Here is a 19,498-nt window from a genome sequence, read left to right as displayed (position 1 = left end):
CTCACCACCACACTACGCCAATAGTGCGGTGTCCGTGGGCGTCGTCTCTCCAGATCAAGCCATGGCGACCTATAGATTTGGGCAATGCAGTGCTACCTCCACCTAAAGACGCCGTGGTGCTCCGGGGAGAAGGAGCCCTACCACCGCTGTCTTAGCCGGGTTGCCACAGGACCGTTTAGACAGTGATGATGCAGAGCAGAGGAGGAAAGAGGGAGGGGCATGGGGCTACCCTTGTCGCCCTCAGGCTAGAGCGATGCAAGGTTTCATGAAGCTAAGAGAGCTACAAGATTAATTGCATCATTGCATGGACATGGTAAGGTTCCATGATTTATTACCCATTAAAAATGTGCCCTAGTATGACATACTAGTCATCTAGGATACGGCTCAGTGAGTGTAACACCGTTTACAGAAATGTTATCAAAACCACATCGGTCATACACATAGCTGCGTTGCCCAAATGAAGGAGAAGAGGAAGCTGATCCTCCCCCAAAGAAGAATGCAGGTTGTGCTGGTGGGTGAAGCTCCATGTTTTCTCGGGTCAACATGAAAATGACAGATGATATCTGAGGTCTATCGTTAGGGTCTGACTGGACGCACAACAGCGCAATGTGGATGCATCGCAGTGCTTGGCTTTGAGAATATCCGTGAAGCGATTGGTCAATCATTTGGGAAACCGTCCCTTTTGTCCAGCAATTCCAGACCTGTTAGACGGATTGACATGAGTTTGTTAATCGGAAACTTGTTTGAGAGTACTTTCAGATTTGAAATCATGACTAGTTTCAGTATGCAAATGCAATAAAAATGGAAGCATATATACTGGAGTAAGGTATGTCAGCATTACTCAGCACTTACATCACTAAGGAGATTCACAAGATCATGATCATCAGAATTGCAGTTCCTTCTCCTCGTTACTATTTCGAGGACCAACACACCAAAGCTAAAAATATCGATCTTGGTTGACACATTTCCATCTATTGCATACTCGGGTGCCATATAACCGCTGCAGAAGTTATCAGCATTAGGCTTGCAAACATACATTGATCAATATATGCGTGATTAGTCGTGAGTGAAGGTTTTATTATGCAGATGAACTTACAATGTTCCAACAACTCTAGTCGTCCTAGTATGAGTATGGCCTTCTCCTAGCAGCCTTGCCAATCCAAAATCTGCAATTTTTGGTTCCATATCCTCACCAAGTAAAATGTTGTTCGATTTTAGGTCCCGGTGAATGATCCTCAAGCTCGAGTCCTCGTGTAGATACAATATTCCCTTGGCAATTCCAAGAATGATGTTGTATTGTTGCTCCCAATTTAATGCATTTCCCCTATTGATATCTAATGTGACGAAATGCTCAACTTAATCATAATCACTCACCTATAATAGAATTCAGAAAGTGCAAGTTCTGTTCTTAAATCTTAACCATGTAACTTGTTTGCCATATTTGGTACAATACTTATTTAATGCTTATTCTTATTATTGTTCCATATACTTTGTGTGAAGTAAAATATTTCTAATCACAGTGTTGTAGATTTAGATACGCCACAGTTAAGAAATTTGTGATTAAATGGTCCATGAGGAGGTACAGTTGTCAGTTGATACCATAATTTTTAATATTTAATTATTGGTAGGGGCACCAAAATCTACACTGAAAGATATTATACCTTTTGGTATCTCCTCAAGAAGTGTAAAAAAATAAGATATGTTTGAATGGGAAGTAAAATTACCGAATAGCAAGTTGTCCAGGCTCCCGTTCTTGATGTATTCATAAACCAGTAATGTCTCCCCCTGATGCAAGCAAAATCCATGTAGCCGAACAAGGTTCTTATGCTGAAGCTCTGCCAATAACAGAACCTCATTGTGTAGCTGATCTAATCCATGCCCACCTGTTCCTAAAAGTTTCTTGACTGCTACTTCTTGTCCATCTGAGAGTACTCCCTGAACAGATTATTATTCAGAGAACGAATAATATATAGTCCTCTATCGAGTGATCAATTACATTTGAAGCTAATTTTCATGAATATAACTTACCTTGTATACTGAACCAAAACCACCTTCTCCCAGTTTATTGTTCTCCGAGAAGTTCTCAGTTGCCTCTTGCAGCGTAGGCAGATCAAAAATCATGCATTGTGCTCTTGTTATCTTCTTCAAAGCTGTTGCCATTTGATAAGAATTGCGTCAGGGAACAGTAAATTCCAGCAACTGAAACAGAGACTGTATGCTCTACTCACGGTGGTCAGCCTCGACAGCCTTGGTCCTTCTCTTGAACCGAACGAATGCAAAAACTGCAAGGATCAACAGTACCAAAACTGAACAAGCCAGGCCTGCAGCGACTCCTGCTGCACTCTTTTTCTTCCCTGCTCAAACAAAACATGAACTCTTTCTATTCGCACAACCTTGATCGAGTCGCATTTATTTGTTGGAACATAACTAAATTGCACGCTCCTGTTCATCATACCAGGGTTTGAAACTACGGTTCGAAATTTCGGTAATTTTGCCCCCCCCCCCCCCCCCACCAGCAAGCTCACATCTCACCCGAAATTTTCGGTTTTTTGCAATTTTTTGTGAATTTGGTCAAATTTTATTCAAATTCATTAAAAATCAGTCAAAATTTCAACTAATTTCGGCCAAAAAATTTCGGTCCCCCCAGCAAAAACAACCAATTTCGAAATTGAAAACCCTGGGTCATACCTGCTCCAGCCTCAACCGGAGTCTCGACGGCCGGTGGTGGCGGCGGCGAGAGCTGCAGCGTCGCGCGGCCACCGTAGAACGGCCGAACACTATACATCAGCCTGCACCACACCGAATAGACACCAACCCACCGGAGGCTGTTGCCCATGTACACATTTTTCGCGTTATCGTGCAGGCTCCTAAGGCATTCCTTGCACTGCTCCGGCGACATGGCAGGCACGCACTGCGCGAACCCGTAGATCTTGGGGTTGAAGCTCTCCTCGCCCGTGGCGAAATACTTGATGGTGGTGGTCGAGTTGTTGCCCGTCGTCGTGGCCCATGCGTGCTCGACCAGGGCGGCGAGGATCTTTGCGACGGCGGCGTTGAACCAGCCGACCTCCGGCACCTTGACGATCCCCGAGGCTTGGCTGGGAATCCAACTGTTTAGGACGAGGAGCAAATCAGTTTCTCCGATTCCACCATGGATATGGTTAGGAAGAAATGGTCGGATTTATATATAGAATAGTTCAGTACGTCATCTGGGAGACCTGCCACTTGTCCGGCCTGAGGAAATCCATGAAGCTCTGGCCGGTGAAGCGGATCAAGCAGGCGTCCTCGTACAGGGAGATGCCGCCGGGGCAGACGCTCTTCGCGTCGACGAACGCCGCCGCGACGCACGCGCGGCAAGCCGAGGCGTTCACGTCGCCGCGGCAGAGCGCCAGCGCGTAGACCTGGTCGGGCGCCGCGCCGGCGGTGCGGACGGCGAAGCCCGGGGCGCCTGCGGCGGAGGCGTTGGCGGCGAGCGCCGCGGCGAGGAGGCCCAGGTTCCTGTCGAAAGCGCTGTTGCCGGTCACGTTCGTGTTGGCGACACCGGGGTCGCATTCAGCGACCGGAGCCGCCGTGGCCGGCGGCGGCAGCGTGACGACGACGACGGCGAGAACGACGGCGAGGATGCCACCACCGTAGACATAGCCGGCGAGCATCGGCGCAGCAGATGGGGAGAGAGAGGTTTCTACCCTTAACGAACGGCGCCATGGTTTGCACTAAAGATGGCCTAGCTAGCTAGCGCCGCTGTGCCGATAGCTACGTATGCCGGATTGAGTGCGCAAGTGTGGAGTCAAACATGACCGGCTCGCCCGGGAATGTTTGCAAATTCGCCCACTTGAAGTTGCGTTCAACCATTTGCCGCTATATGATTTAGCCTGCCGCACTACGTGGGGAAAAGGGATGTGGATTTTCACGAGGGGATATCCCTTATTGATTGCATGTCATCTAAATAATTATCAAAAAATTTTTAAAAAATGACAACATATATAGATTAATATGAAATATATCACTCCACAAACATATAATATCAAATTCAACTTTTACATGTTGCAACAAAAAGAACAAATTGAACTAAAAATAGTTATTGTACATTCGCAGCTATATTTGTTATTTTTGTTACAACTTGCAGAAGTTGAATTTAAACTTGTATGTTTGTAGAGTGATATATCTATCTATTATATACTAAAAGTCCATGAAACTCCTTACAAACGCTCCTAAGTCGCCACGTAGTATTCCTAAAAACACTCCTAAACCGCCATGTGGCACTTTAACAAGTTGGTGGACCCATTCACTTTAATTATTTATTATCTCGAGAGAAGAAAAACACCGTAACTAGCCCACCTCCCCTTTGCTATCTCTCACCGGCCCACTAGCCCACACACACGTACGTATGTACGTACAACACGTACAATTCCTCAGCTCTAATCCTCTCTCAGACATTCCTAAATAGAATGTTAGGATAGGTAATAGTTTTAATATAAAAAATACTATCAAGGAAAAACTTCTAACCATAACCACAAACGTTCCTAAACCACCATGTGACACTTTCATTTAAACCGGTGAACACAATATTTTAAACCATTAAATTAATAATTTTCACCGTTAAATCTTATGTCCAAGAAAAAAAACTGTAGTCCCCCTCTCCGTTTACGTAGTATGTTTCAAAAAGAAGAAAAATACGTGACATGTATGTATGCACTCCCTTCCTCCCCTCTGACCCTCCCCTTCCGTCTCTCCTATTTCTTTCATATTTTCTACCTAGCAAAATAATACATAGTATAAAAATTAATTAGATAGCTAAATAATCTCTTGGTACATATGTTTCTATATAAAAACTTATATAATGTCACTTGGATGTATGTATCCTTAATTTTCAGTGGCAAACTTAGAAAAAAAATTATCTGGACATCACTTGGATATATACTCTTTCTTTTCAGTGGTGAACACATAAAAAATTATCAGAACACTACACATACAAATTATTTAATTATTGATTGATATATTAATTAACATGACATGAAGTATCTATTATTATAGACTAAAAGTCCATTAAATGTCCTATATAGCTCTCAAGCTACCACGTGGCTTAATGACAATAAACGTTCCTAAACCACCACATAATAAACGTTCCTAAACCACCACATAACGCTCTAATAAATTAAAGTAAATATAAGAAATTTGGAGAAAAAAAATCGTCTTTTCCCAAACCAGTGAACCTTATTTTAAATTGTTAAATTTATATCTTTAAAAAACCTTACCGATCAATCAGGCCGTTAGAGTCCGTATGTACAACGCACGTATCCACTCCCCTCCTCACGGACAAGACAAACCCACTAGCTCTTGCCTCTTCTTTTTAACTTACGGCAATTAAGTTAACCACTAAATAAAAGAAAAACCTGAAAATTACCCCTGAGAAAATATCCACCTTAATTTTTTCAATAAAATTGGTGGACTCATTAGTTTTATACCATTAGACATCTAACGACTTTCTGCCAACTTGATTATATTTCTCAACATGTATACGAGGTCTATTTATCTATACAAATATGTTGAGCTAAATCAATCTACAAAGGTACAAAAAAAAATCCGTCTATGAATGAAGTTCTTTTTAATTACTATCTCCGTCCTATAATGTATTCTAAAATTTTATAGGAATTAAGGAAGAATAAAAAAAACTAAGATACCCCTCATTAAATAAGGGATATGTGGAGAGTTAGAAGGTGGTTAGAGTATTGTTAGATAAAAATTAAATGAAGGATGATTGGATGGGACGAGTAGTATTTAAAATCCATTCTATATTTCAGGATAAAATTTGAATCCTTTAATTTATAGATGATGTAGTCGAAGCAAATAGAAGTATGTGATCATGTCTTTAATTGGATAAAGAAATCATATTACCATATTTTTAATAGAAAATTTCTTAAATTAATATATCCTAAATTCTATAAAGACATCTTTAGTGTAAAAAAATATAACTTAAAAATTTAAATTAAGATACTAAATATTTTTAAAAAGAAAAACGAATAGTATAAATGATAGTTTCACATGAACCAGGCAGCCAGCTCCATTGTTGCGACATACTTTTTTTTTTTTCTAAATTTAAGATGAGATGAGTCATGTAATTTTAGTTAACAATTTATAACAACCCGTCACTCAGAACAATGCAGTCTAGCCCATCCAACGGGCACACCCATTAACAAATATCACCCCACTTACACTTTCATTCTCATTTCGTACAAAATAGTCAAACCCAAAAATGATATGGATGGAAGAACAATGTCTTATAAGTTGGTTGCACTCTTGCTTAACTAATCAAGTGCACACAAACCCCAATTACGCTAATGCGCAACACAGGTAATATCCTTTAAATAAAATAAACATAGTCCATATCCTAATTGAACTAGGATATCACAAACACCCCCCTCAAAGGACCCGACATCCCCGTCGGTCCAACCATGTATATAGACAAATGTCTAGGAACATGTTCCCTCTTTGCGCACATCCGTACGTCCAGTGACTGAAACCAATTTTCAAAACAATCCCAAACAAATTATTGATAAATTAAACACAGATTTAGAAGAGTAAAAAATGTTTTTTTTAAAAAAATAAAAGCCTATACATAAACATTCCTAACAAAATTTCAAACACCACTAAATAAGGTGCCCGCGCATCTGCGCGGGCTACCTTCCTAGTTGTATAAATTAACTATTATGTTGGCTATAGATGATTTAGAGCCAGTAGTTGGCTATACTATTAAAATTGCTCTAACTGGGTGCCGCCGGCGCCAGCCTTTGCACCCTCATGCCTCAAGGGAAATAGAAGATGGCTGCAAATTTAATCAATGTTTTCCTAAATAGAATTCGATCTCGAGATCTTTCACTATAATACCATATGAGTTGCATACACCAACTAATTGAACCCAAAAACATAAACTGAAAAGAAAAGACACGCAATAATTTTACTTATATTTCAATAGCCCTTGCTTCATCCACGCCTCATCTTGTGGTCTGTCGGGGAAGCCCCCGTTAACGTTTTTTATTCGTTCACCATGACGATTGACATAAACCCTTAAGTTGTGTGTGCTGTGAGTCCCCAAACATCTTTATCTTAAAAAGCTATTGATCAAGATGATAATAGTGATCAAAATTAGTTAGCAGAGCCTATAATGCTTTGCAGAAGCGTTTTAACCTCTCTCGAGGCCGCTGTACGTGTTAATATATGTTGAGAAAACCCCCCAATGTGGCATTTACAAATAAGAGATAGATAACCTCTTGTGATACAAGAAAGAAATTCTAAACAAACTCCTATCTCTATCTTTGATAATATAATGCATTATCGCATGTACAAAACTGAGAATATATCTCTAACTCTAACAGAGCCGACTTGGATAAAATTGAGGTGAATATACATGTCTCGTGGATAGAATGGAATATTTTCATGGTAAACATATATAGGGATTCACACTCTCTTGACAAAGAAGGATGGCTTACATTCGACGAAGATGAACAAACTAGGGTTAAACCAAGAAAGAAAAATAGAGATAATATTATGGAAAGACGGATGAATTTGGTTGATTGATTGTTGCTAATGGAATTGGGCATAGCTCTTACGAAGATCGATGTTGGTTTTGCAATACCAGGTCCTTCGCTCGTGCTAGTAGTGCATGGCTTTTATGGTTTACTAATTACAAGTTGATTGTGGCATATTCGGAACCATTTCCAGGTTTCAGCAGGAGACAAATAAAAAGTATCACGGCACATGGTTTTGGATCGCGGATTCTCTATTATCATGCCAAGCCAGCTATCTACGGTGGCTGAGTTTGAGTTGAATGCTAAGAACGACGCAAACGCTGCCTAACACATCATATGAAATTAAAATATCAGGAATTGGTTGCTGGCAATTTTATTAGTAATAAAAGTAATGAGCCGTTGGCAATCAATTAACTTATTAAAGTAATAAAAAAGAAACTTTCATGTTCATTTTGATAGCCTATTCTCACGTCAATCAAGAAGGAAAAATAGAGTACATCCACATAGTAATATAATATAGAAATAGCTAAAATTCAGAATTAAAAAAAGAAATATTAAAATAAGAGTCTAAAGTTTATATAGGAATACCATGTGTAGAAGTAACTAAAATTTGGAATTAGAAAAGATAAGTAACAGTGAAAGAAGAGTATAGAGTCCGTATTGGAATACAATTATTTTAAAAAACTGATTTCGAAATTAAAAATAAAGAATATTGAAATAAGAGGTTAGACACTTAGAGTCCACATAGAAATACAATTTATACATAACTAGGAATTAATATATATAGAATATTGGAGTAGAATCTATAGTCCATATAGAAATATAATTTAGAAATAACCAAAATTCAGAATTAAAAAAAAAGTGATATCGAAAGAAGAGTCTATGTAAAATGCAACTTGAGATAAACAAAAGATCAGAATAAAAAAATTTAATAAAATCGGAAATTTGATTTCAACATGAATATATCAATTTTAGAATAATAATAATAATAATAATAATAATAATAATAATAATAATAATAATAATAATAACATATGTATCTGGAAGAGTCCATAGCAAAATCAGAAATTTGATTTCAATAGGAATTCCAAAATAAAATCAATAAATTAAAAATAAATAAATAAATAAAATGTGTCAAGAAGAAGAATCCATAACAGAATTAATTTTTTTAAATATTCAACAGTAAAGAAAATAAGTGTCTGCATATGAATATAATTTTAAAATAACTTAGTTTTGGAAAAAAAAACAAGGAATAGAAGAGTGTAGAGTTCATATAGGAATTTGATTTAGAAATAAATAAAATGTGAAATAAAAAACAAAAGGTATTGAAAGAAGAGCTTAGAGCACATACATGAATATAATTTAAAAATAACTAAAATTTTTAATTAAAAAATTAAGAAATTTTGAAAGAAGAATTTAGAGTTCATATAGAAATATAATTTAGAAATAACTGAATTTTGAAATTAAATAAGAAAAAAATATTGAAAGAAGAGTCCATCTAAAATACAACTTGAGATAAACAAAAAATTGATAAAAAAATGAAATAAACTGAATAAATAAATAAATTATTAGAATAAAAGTGTAATAATAAAAATAAATAAGTAAAGAATACTACAAATGAAGAAATGATAGTCGTGCAGTCTACGCGGACCATTGTGCTAATCGTGAATAATTTTGTGTGTCCTAACTTGATGTTGACCTAGAAGGAAAAATGACACATTTGCCCGTTGATCGAGGTAAGGGAATACTCCATCCATCCCATAAAAAGACAAACATGGATTTTCGTGTCCAATGTTTGACTGTCCCTCTTAAATGAATTTTTTTATAATTAGTATTTTCATTGTTGTTAGATGATAAAACATGATTAATACTTTATGCGTGACTTGTCTTTTTATTTTATTTATTTTTTTTCAAATAAGACAGACGGTCAAACGTTGGACACGGAAAACCAGGGTTTGTCGTCCCAAAGGTTTGTCTTTCTTTGGGACGGAGGGAGTACGCGGCACAAGACGAACACGACGAGACGCAACACAGATCTTTTAAACGTGATACCACAGTCTGTCCCACAAGGCCACAACTAATCTAATATCGAGCTCTCCTCTCTTAATTTTGAGGCGCTCTCTCTTCTAACCTTTCCGTTTTGGCGCTTGTCTGAAATGATTTTGCACTAATTTTTTTTTGAAATAAGATCTACCATTTCATTAAGTAGGAGAGAAAAAAATAATTGGTGGAAAGAACAAAACTTGGCAAGGCCTTTCGAGGCATCCAGTTCACCATCTGGAGACCAGGTCGTGCTATCACGGAGATCTGAAGGCAAACCACAACAACACACACTGAGCTTGCTAACTTTTGATGGCTAGCTCTCTCAGGTCTCAGCTGAACTTCCTCTATGGTTCGGTGGAAAACCTCTCCGACCATGAGCGCGATTTTGCACTTCAAGTACTGCTTCCAGTGTTGATCTTCAATGAAGTTACCAAAAATCAGCGGGCACAAGCTAGCCTACTCCAAATCGAAAAAAAAAAATTTCTCTGAAATAATGTTACAAGAGTGGCAGCAAGCCAGCAACTCTTAAACTAGTTTAAGGATTAGGAGTGAATCAGATAAAATGGAACATGCATCTACGCAGTATGTTTAATGTGATCCCCAACGACTCTAGCAAACACAAATTGACTATATCAACAAGGTAGCCCAGCAACCCAAAGTAAGAACTGCAGATTGTACGTAGTTATCAATCATGCCGGAAGCTCTCTCACTGTCAGCACCCGTGGAATTCGGGCCACACCAGTTGACGCTCGACGGGGAGCTGTTGCATGTCCTCATCTCCGGCAACAAGGCCAGCTTGGAGCAGCTTTTGAGAGAAGAGGACCGTGGCGGTAGCGATGGTTACCTGCAAAAAGAAGGGCAAGTCGCAATAAACTTCCATGGCCAGGCATCTGTCGCGGCTGCTCCGGCGCGGGGAGGAACGAGCCGCCTCCTCGGTGTCACGAGCAACGGTAGCACGGCGCTGCATATTGTCGCCAGCTACGGCCACGCCGAGCTCGCGGCGCTCATCTGCGAGAGGGCGCCCTCGCTCGCCGCCACGCGCAACAGGTGCCTCGACACGCCGCTGCACTGCGCGGCGAGAGCCGGGCACCACGAGGTGGCCACCTGCCTCCTACGGACGATGCAGGCCGGAACGGAGACAGAGACGGAGACGAGACTGCAGGCGAGGAACAAGGCAGGCGCCACCGCTCTGCACGAAGCAGTTCGGTACAGCCGTCTTGAGGTGGTCGATCTACTGATGACTACAGCTCCATGGCTAGCCTCCGTAACAACAGATGATGGTGTCTCTCCACTGTACATGGCGGCGGCGGCCGCTGATTCGGTGCTGATGGTGAAGGCGCTGCTACGTCCGACGCAAAACGGAGGTTCGTCGCCGGCGTCAGCTGCCGGTCCAGAGGGACGGACTGCTTTGCATGTCGCAGCATTTAATACCAAAGGTACATCATGTTTCTCTTAACAGCATTAATTTTGGACTTGTTTGTTTTGATCTTTTCATTCAAATTCCAAACCCGAACTAAATAATAAATTGTTAAATTCGAACCAGAAATAGCTGAAGCGATACTGGGCTGGGATCCAGAAGGTCCAAGCTTGCTAACCAGAGTTGATTCTTCAGGGAAAACACCTCTTCATTTTGCAGTAATCTACGGAGCACTTGACATTGTTCAGCTATTCCTAGATGGTTATGCTCCGCTACGGCTCGATACCATTTCTGACAACGAGGGCTCATATCCCGTACATGCTGCTGCAATATTCGGGGAAACCAGGATACTTGATGAGCTCGTAAAGAAATGCCCCAATTACTACGAACTGGTTGATAACAAAGGGAGAAATCTTCTGCATGTCGCTGTTGAACATGAGAAGAAAACTGTGGTTCGCCACATTTGCCAAAATGATATGTTCTCGATGCTGTTAAATGCGACCGATTATGATGGAAATACCCCGCTCCACCTAGCTGTCAAATACAGTTATCCACGGATCTTTGGTCTGCTAATGGGGACAACAAGCGTGGATATGCGCATTACCAACAAGGATGGCCATACTGCTAGAGATCTTGCTTCTCATGCATTAGCAGCGCGCCAAATGCGTTATTTCCTGGTAAGTTTATATTAAGAGCATTTCTACCAGTTTATAGTCGTCCTTTAAGAAGATATATATATATATATATATATATATATATATATATATATATATATATATATATATATATATATATATGATTTTCATGTGTCCAAACTAAATCTTGAGAGATATCGATGCTCCAGTTGGATGTGAGTATTTGACTTGATACTCCCTCCGTATTTTAATGTATGACGCCGTTTACTTTTTAATCAACGTTTGACCACTCGTCTTATTCCAAATTTTTATGCAAATATAAAAATACTTATGTCATGCTTAAAGAATATTTGATGATAAATCAAATCACAATAAAATAAATTATAATTACATAAATTTTTTGAATAAGACGAAAGGTCAAACGTTTGTCAAAAAGTCAACGGCGTCATACATTAAAATACGGAGGGAGTATATGCAAACATAAATCAAAGAAGCAGCATTTTGTCATTATTTTGCTGACCACTAGTGGGGTTTGAGTATTTGACCCATCTGAAAGTGGACGTAACCGTCCGAGATTAATTACCCTTATCTGGTTTGTGCTAACAGGATCCGCGCGTCGTAATACACGCTTGTCTAGAGTATGTGAGAGCACCATTTTCTTTCGATGGAGTTCATGCTGTTTATATGGACAACAAACCTGCTTTAGACGAGGAAGCGTTCAAGCAGCAAGATAACATGGGGAAGAACGGAACCATCGCATCAGTTCTGATCGCCACGGTGGCATTCGCTGCAGCTTTCACAGTGCCGGGGGGCTTCGTGGCCGACGATCGCCCGCGTGCTGGGACAGCAATACTGGCGAGTCGGTTTGCATTCAAGGCATTCGTCGTGACAGACACCATGGCCTTCCTCTGCTCCATCGTGGCAACCGGTTTCCTTATCTATGGTAGTGCAAGAGAGATTCCACGCGACCATCGTTGGTGGTACAGCTTACTGGCATCTGGGTTGGTGCCATGGGCAGCTCAGTTTCTGATCGGGGCCTTCGCCCTCGGGTTTCACCTTATGTTGGGCGCGAAGAATCGTGGGCTCGTAATCTTCGTGTACGTGGTGTCTTCAGCTGCAGTCCTCTTCGGCTCCCCGGGCATTTGGGATATGTTCCGTCTTGGGCTCGGAAGAGCGATATGGTGCCGAGCTGGATGGAGGGGTGTCATCAACATACACAAGCGTCCGTCGAGCCTACTAGGTTTTGTTCGTCTTCTGTTCACGAGCCCTTTGATCCATATTAGGAGGACAGTTTTTGCTGTACTCATCTGTGCCACCTTCGTCGTCGCTATCGCACTCGACATTACTATGCCAAACTACTAGCTGATCAGATATCTAACCATGAATGCTTGAGATAATATGTTTGAGTATAGATAATTAAGTCTAGAGTTGGTTATATCTCCTATATCTTGCACTCAAATTCTGTCTTGTAAGCCAAGTTGAGGGCTCATCTCAATCCATATAAATAAACATATGCAGCCTCGACACGAGGTGAGAACGCTTCGACAAACTTATATGGTATCAGAGCCTCTTCGCCATGACTAGATCAATCTAGCAATGTCTTCCACCTCCAGCGCCGCCATGAACCCTCTCTTCGGCCAAGCTATTCTAAAAAAGCTGACGAGGAACTTCTCTTTGTGGAAGATGCAGATCCTCCCGGTGATACGCAGCGCACGCATGGAAGGATACCTAACTAGTGCAACTCAAGTTCCACCGGCGGAAATCGATGTCAAAGAAGGATAAAAAAGGAGAAACAATCACAAAGGAGCCAAATCAAACCTATGAAGCATGGATTTTGACATAAAAAACAGAAAGGAACGTTCTAGTTTCATATTAAACTATGTTAGCAATTTTTTAAAAATTTTTAGTGACTATTTAGGTGGTATGTACGAAACGAGGGGATATCTATTGATGAAATATAATCACTTTCCCGGGGAAAAGCAACAACTTGCATCACTTTGTTATAGGATGTGCTTGCCTTTCCTGCTTGGGCGGCCGTGTGGCAGCAAAGCATGCATGGCCTTGGAAAATCATGTGCCAATTTTTCTGTACTTAGTTATCACGAGTCATTGACTCAGATGTCATTGTCGCGGTATTTTTAGCTTTTCCGGAGTATATTGGTACACGAATACTCGAGGATATGGCAGCATAATATGGTTTCAATGAAAAGGCAATGTGATCGATTGATGATTTTGTAGTCGCCGCCTTTCAGACTTTAGACCCCGCGCGTGCGTACTTTCCAGCCACAAACATCTGATTATCAGAGCCTAACTCAATGGTTTTAATTTCCACGAGTTTTCCGGCCGATGGGGACAAAAGCAAAGGCATAGGTGATGTTGATCAGGAACCTTGATCCGGTATATATGGAATCTGGAAAGCCATGCGCATGCAGATCGCTCGCTGGAAAAAGGAAGCATCGATTTTTTTTTGAGGGAAAAAAAAAAGGGAGCATCGATTGATTTGATTAGCATGAAGCTTGGAGGAAAGAAAAGAACCGGACACACGGTCAGAGGAGCGCGCGGCATTTGACGTGTCTATAGGAAAGGAATGAATGTGGGAGGAAGCGTCACTACTACATTAACGATTTTCGCATAGGAGCCCCTCTCTAGCTTATAGGTCGGCTACTCTCGGCTATGACATCATCCGTCTGTGATAATATTATCGGCCCATATGTTCAGAAAAAATATTATCGGCCCGGGAGGAAGACAATATACTCGTATGTAAAAATCAATTTTTACACGTGGGTCTCACCAAGCCAGCTGCCCCGTTCCCTCTTCATCTCTTTTTCTCTCCAATCTTTTTGAAAAAATTCTCCTCACACCACACTCTCGTGTCCATCCATTCTCCTCTCCTCACCCCCTCCTCTAGCACCCGTCCCTCTTCCCCCACCGCCTATCCACAGGAGCGATGACAACGGTCGTGACGACATCGGCGACGGGAGTGGCCCTGTGATGGTCAGATCTGACGCCAGCAGACAGGGCGACAACGACGACGACAGTAGTGGGTAGGGAAATGATGACAATGGCATGTCGCGACTCGCGCGAGGGTGGTAAAGTGGCTAATCTACCATCCCCCGTCCCGGGAGGGGCGCATCCACCGCCATCGGCCTCGGGAGCGACGACGACTACTGCGGTGACTGCGTGCCTCAGCTCTTCCTCCTCCACTATCGCGAGCGCCTCAATTCCTCCACGGTCGGAAGCTTTGCAACAGCCGGATCCAACGGTGGCGGCTAGATCTAGCAATAGTGGCCTCGTGACGATTGGATCCAACTGTGGCGGCGCTGCGATGGTTGGATCCGGCTGAGGCGACCCCTCGACGTGCGGGAGCGGCCAGCGGCGATTGGCCCGGTGACGGATGGGCACCTGGGCTTCTCCACTGCAGCGCACCTCGGCTCCTCCGCCACCGGCGGCCTCAGTTTCTCGACCCTTGACGGTAAGATTTTACAGATTTTTGGGATTATTTATTTGTTTTTGCCAAAACATGTCCACTTGTGAAAAATAGTGTTCGCGCACGGTTGCAGTGTTGATGTGCGAAAATCTTCATTTTTATAGGCACCTGGCTCTAGGCAGGTGGAGCACCATTTGTGAAAACTGAAAATGCCTACTTGCGAAAAGCAATTATGTTACATCGTGAATGCGTTGATCGTACCCGTATGAGGATCCTCTGAGTGGTTTCTCGAAAGAAGCTCAAAGAAGATATGGGATGTTCACTACTCTCATAGTTATCGGTTCAATTCGTCAGCACCGATGCCCAACCGTGTAGGTGCCAGTTTTAGAATTGGCACTTATAGAGATTATAGATGTTGGTTCTATCAGTATAACCGACACCTATAATCTTCAAAATAATAAAACATATGGCTAGGAGAGGTGTTGCTACCGTTGGGTGGAGCTCCGGCAGGAAGACATTGTCGCGGGAGAGCGACGAGCGGGATGACGACGCCGACTCATTGTTGTCCCTCCAGGCGTGCTCAACAATGGCATCATGTCACCATCGACAGCGCCACCGGCCGCCACCACTGCCTCCATCTCCATATTGTGGTCCCCCTTGCCTCTGGCCTTATCTCCTTGTGCGTGGGGAGGGGAAGTGGCCTGAAGTGGCGGGGGTGGATGGGCGCAGACACCAAGCTCTAAGACCTCGTCATCAGCCGGCCAGGGTAGACTAACGCAGGAGGGGAAGGGGAAGGGGAGGGAGAGGAGGTAGACCGCAGGTGGGAGAGGGAGGCGAGAAGCCTTTGGGTGGAAGTGGATAAGGATGAATGGGTGTTAGTTTGGCTCGGTTCGATTTTGTATGGGTACCCATTTTTTCAAAACCGGCAACTATAATATATGTGGCGATTTTTTTAATAACCATCACCTATTGCCAACTATAAGTGTCATTTTATGAATAGTCCCACATTGGTTGTGGAAGGGTAAGAAACCTAATATATAAGTGGGGAAGCCCCTCACCTCATTGGCTAGCTTTTGGGGTGAGAAAGACCCTTTACGATTCTACAATTGGTATCAGAGCCTACCTAGTTTAACATCTCTTACCCGAGAGACAGAGAAATTTTAGGAGTTGAGGGAGCTACTTTTGAAGAGAAGTATCTAGAAGACTTCCTACCCCAGAGGGTAAAATGAAGAGTGAACCCTTCCAACCTGTCAAGGAAAGATTTGCAAAAATGCTCTGTGATTATAGATGGCCATTCGGCCCGCCCGGCCCAGGCACGGCTTAAGAAGAATCAGGCCAGGACGGCATAGTCGACACTTTGTTTTATCGGCCTTTTGCAGGAGGTGCGTTTTGCTCATATTGGAAGAGGGTGTAATCAGGGGCGAACGTAAAACAAAAGTGATGATATGAATCAGTATCTGCTGCAGTTAGCGCCACCGAACAGGCCCTAAATATATACCAAAGGGTAAAAAAAAAAACCCTTATCTGCACTTGATCCTAAGATCTATCTAATTAATTAAGGTATAGCATGCAGCCTACAACCTTATGCAAGGTTTAAAAGAAAACGAGTGTAGCAAGTAGCAGTATATTTAAGGGGGTGTTTAGATCCATGGGTATAAAGTAGTTTTGACGTGTCACATCGAATATACGGACACACATTTAAAGTAGAGTAAAATGCACCAGTGGTCCTTAAACTTGTCGGGAGTTTTCACTTAGGTCCACGAACTTGCAAAGCACACTTCGAGGTCTTTAAACTTGGTTTATTGTATCATCCCGCTCCAAAGTCGCGTTTGACCGTGGTCTTGTCTACGTGGCACGCCACGCGAACAATGACATGGAATTTTTTTTCTCCCTTCTTCCTTCTTTTTTTCACCACTGCAATACCCCTCCCCTCGTACGGTCGTGCTGCCTCTCACCACCGAGAAAAAAGAAAGAAGAAAGAGAAAAAAGAAGGAAGAAGGGAAAAAAATAAAAAAAAATCCATGTCATTGTCCACGTGGCGTGCCACGTAGGCAAGACCACACTCAAACGCGGCTTTGGACCGGGATGATACAATAAACCAAGTTTAGGGACCTCGATGTGCACTTTGCAAGTTCGTGGACCTAAGTGAAACCTCCTGACAAGTTTAAGGACCACTTGTGTATTTTACTCTTTAAAGTATTAAACATGGACTAATAACAAAACAAATTGCAGATTCTGCCTGTAAACTGCGAGACAAATTTATGAAGTCTAATTAATCCATCATTAGCAAATATTTATTGTAGCACCACATTGTCAAATCATGACGCAAATAGGCTTAAAAGATTCGTCTCGCAATTTACTCGTAATCTGTGTAATTAATTATTTTTTCGTTTATATTTAATACTCCATATATATATCTAAATATTCGATGTGACATGGTGAAAAATTTTACTAGGAGATCTAAACACACCCTAAATTACATACAGTTCCAAGCAAGGAAGGAATTTATGAACCGTGGAATATAATTCTACTAACCATCATTGAGATAAAGAACCATCTGTAATCTTTGAGACTATGAAAAGCAAAAAAGAAAAAAAAAAGAAAAGAAAAGAGAAGGAGGCACACGGCACAGCATTCCAGGCCACTGTGCCCCACTCTACTAGTTAGGTAGGCACTGCTGGTTTGAAGCTTCGCTACCGTTGCTGCCTCAGAAACTTCAGACTTTCAGAGCATCGCTCTTTGTGGGCTTGTGGCAGCGCCCCTAGGGATTAAAATGGCTTAGAAACAAACAGAAACTACCCTAACCATATTTCTTTTCAAATTAGAATAGTAAACGATAATTTCAGATAAAATTAAGAAACTTGATTGAATATTACTGAATAAAGATACATATATAGTAAATATAAATCGGAATGAATACAACCACAAATATTTATCGAAACATCAAAACCACTTATACTGTGCTTCCAAAATCAATATATAAACTAGTTCTTTTATCAAAAGAATATGCTAAATTTGTGCTAAATATAATATGTTGTTGTAAATTAAACTCTTTGTTTTTTTAGAAATTTAAAAGTACTTAGCATTATAATTAGAGTAAATTTCACAAAACCACAAATTTTATGGTTCAAGTTGCAGAAAACTACACATATTTTGATACTTGGCACTTAAGTACATATATTTTGGTAATTTAGTTACACAAAACCACACTATCGATGAATGTATTCACCCATGAGATAACGTGGTTGTTCCATCAAGGATGAGGACGTGGCATCCTATTAATTTCATGCGATGGCTGGTAATAGAATGCCATGTCCTCATCTTAGGTGAAACAGTCACGTCATCTCGCGGGTGAATCCATTCATTCATAGTGTGGTTTTGTGAAACTACACTACCAAAATATATGTACTTAAGTGCCAAGTGTCAAAGTGTGTGTGGTTTTCTGCAACTTGGACTACAAAACGTGTAGTTTTGTGAAATTTACTTTATAATTATGAAGTTGTATCCATATTAGAATCTCAATTTCAAGTGTTATGTGTTTTACTCTAAAATTAATAATTAATAAATGTAATTGATATGGACCTTTTTTACAAGAATAAGCTATTAAATTAATAAAGAATCAATCTATTTAATACACTATTAAATATTTAGTATCAATAATATTAATATAGTCTGTGGTTTGGAACAAGAAAAACGCTTGTCCAGTGGTATTTCGTAGAACAACTAATGTTATTAGAAACACAATACAAATATAGACGTTTATAACACAGCACACTCACCCCTCACCCCTGTAAACAAACATCCTGCCTCTATGAGTATCTCCGAAAGATTTATCTATCATATATTGAAATTGACGAAATCACCACGGTGCCTTGTTGTCGATGTGAAGTACATCACCTACTACTAAAGAATAATTTGCCGTAAATACGATCACCAGTGTCAAATCTACGACTTGAACCTAGGTAAGCAGATTCCACCACAAGGAAGCTAACCAGTTCAGTTACGTTCACTTCGTCATTAAAGGTAGGTTGTAGAACTGATAATCTGTCAATGGTGAAATATAGATTCTTCCAAAAAATGATCTATGCTAAATGGATGGATTTATTTGAGGCAAATGATTTGGTGCTAGCTTCGGTTTCTTCGAGCATGTGTTAGTGACACACTCCCGCACGGACGTGCTTATGATGCGTTATGCCTGTATATGTGGCTTTCACCTAATGATGATAAACAAGCGCAATGACAAGCTGAAGCAGTACATAATTATGCCCCCTACCCCGCTAATGGCATGCATATATGTGCTTTCCTTCATAACTCAGTTAGGTATCAAGTTCTTCATTCTCTACTCTGTCGTGGCATGACTTTTGTTGCTTTAATTTCTAGCTTGCTATAAATTCCTGCACCTCAGTCCTCTCCCAACCATCAAATTCGTCTTGATCGCTCTGTCTTTCGCCTAC

At 41.1% G+C, this 19,498-nt stretch overlaps 2 protein-coding genes across 5 annotated transcripts; one reads left to right on the top strand and one right to left on the bottom strand.

Moving 5' to 3' along the window:
- Nucleotides 1-307: 307 nt before the first annotated feature.
- On the bottom strand, nt 308-3,832 carry LOC127778792 (cysteine-rich receptor-like protein kinase 44). 4 transcript variants are annotated; one of them, XM_052305414.1, is made up of 8 exons: nt 3,202-3,827; nt 2,689-3,107; nt 2,229-2,354; nt 2,029-2,150; nt 1,725-1,935; nt 1,097-1,334; nt 853-1,000; nt 308-701 (listed from the first exon to the last, which is right to left on the bottom strand). In XM_052305414.1, exons 1-8 carry the CDS (start codon nt 3,648-3,650, stop codon nt 369-371), a joined length of 2,046 nt encoding a protein of 681 aa, XP_052161374.1. In that variant the 5' UTR covers nt 3,651-3,827; the 3' UTR covers nt 308-368. The 4 variants fall into 4 exon arrangements, 3 of the variants coding, with proteins under 3 accessions (XP_052161374.1, XP_052161375.1, XP_052161376.1); XR_008018570.1 differs by lacking the exon at nt 308-701 and having other exon boundaries at nt 859-1,000; nt 1,097-1,269; nt 3,202-3,832; XM_052305415.1 differs by lacking the exons at nt 308-701; nt 853-1,000 and having other exon boundaries at nt 1,196-1,324; nt 3,202-3,832.
- Nucleotides 3,833-10,257: 6,425 nt separating this feature from the next.
- Nucleotides 10,258-12,980, top strand: LOC127780284 (protein ACCELERATED CELL DEATH 6-like). Its single transcript, XM_052307201.1, has 3 exons — nt 10,258-11,002; nt 11,110-11,660; nt 12,225-12,980. Exons 1-3 carry the CDS (start codon nt 10,258-10,260, stop codon nt 12,978-12,980), a joined length of 2,052 nt encoding a protein of 683 aa, XP_052163161.1.
- Nucleotides 12,981-19,498: the final 6,518 nt, after the last annotated feature.

This window comes from Oryza glaberrima, chromosome 7 (genome assembly GCF_000147395.1).
Source record: "Oryza glaberrima chromosome 7, OglaRS2, whole genome shotgun sequence".
Classification (NCBI taxonomy): Eukaryota; Viridiplantae; Streptophyta; class Magnoliopsida; order Poales; family Poaceae; genus Oryza; species Oryza glaberrima.
This window is presented reverse-complemented; position numbering and strand designations above follow the sequence as displayed.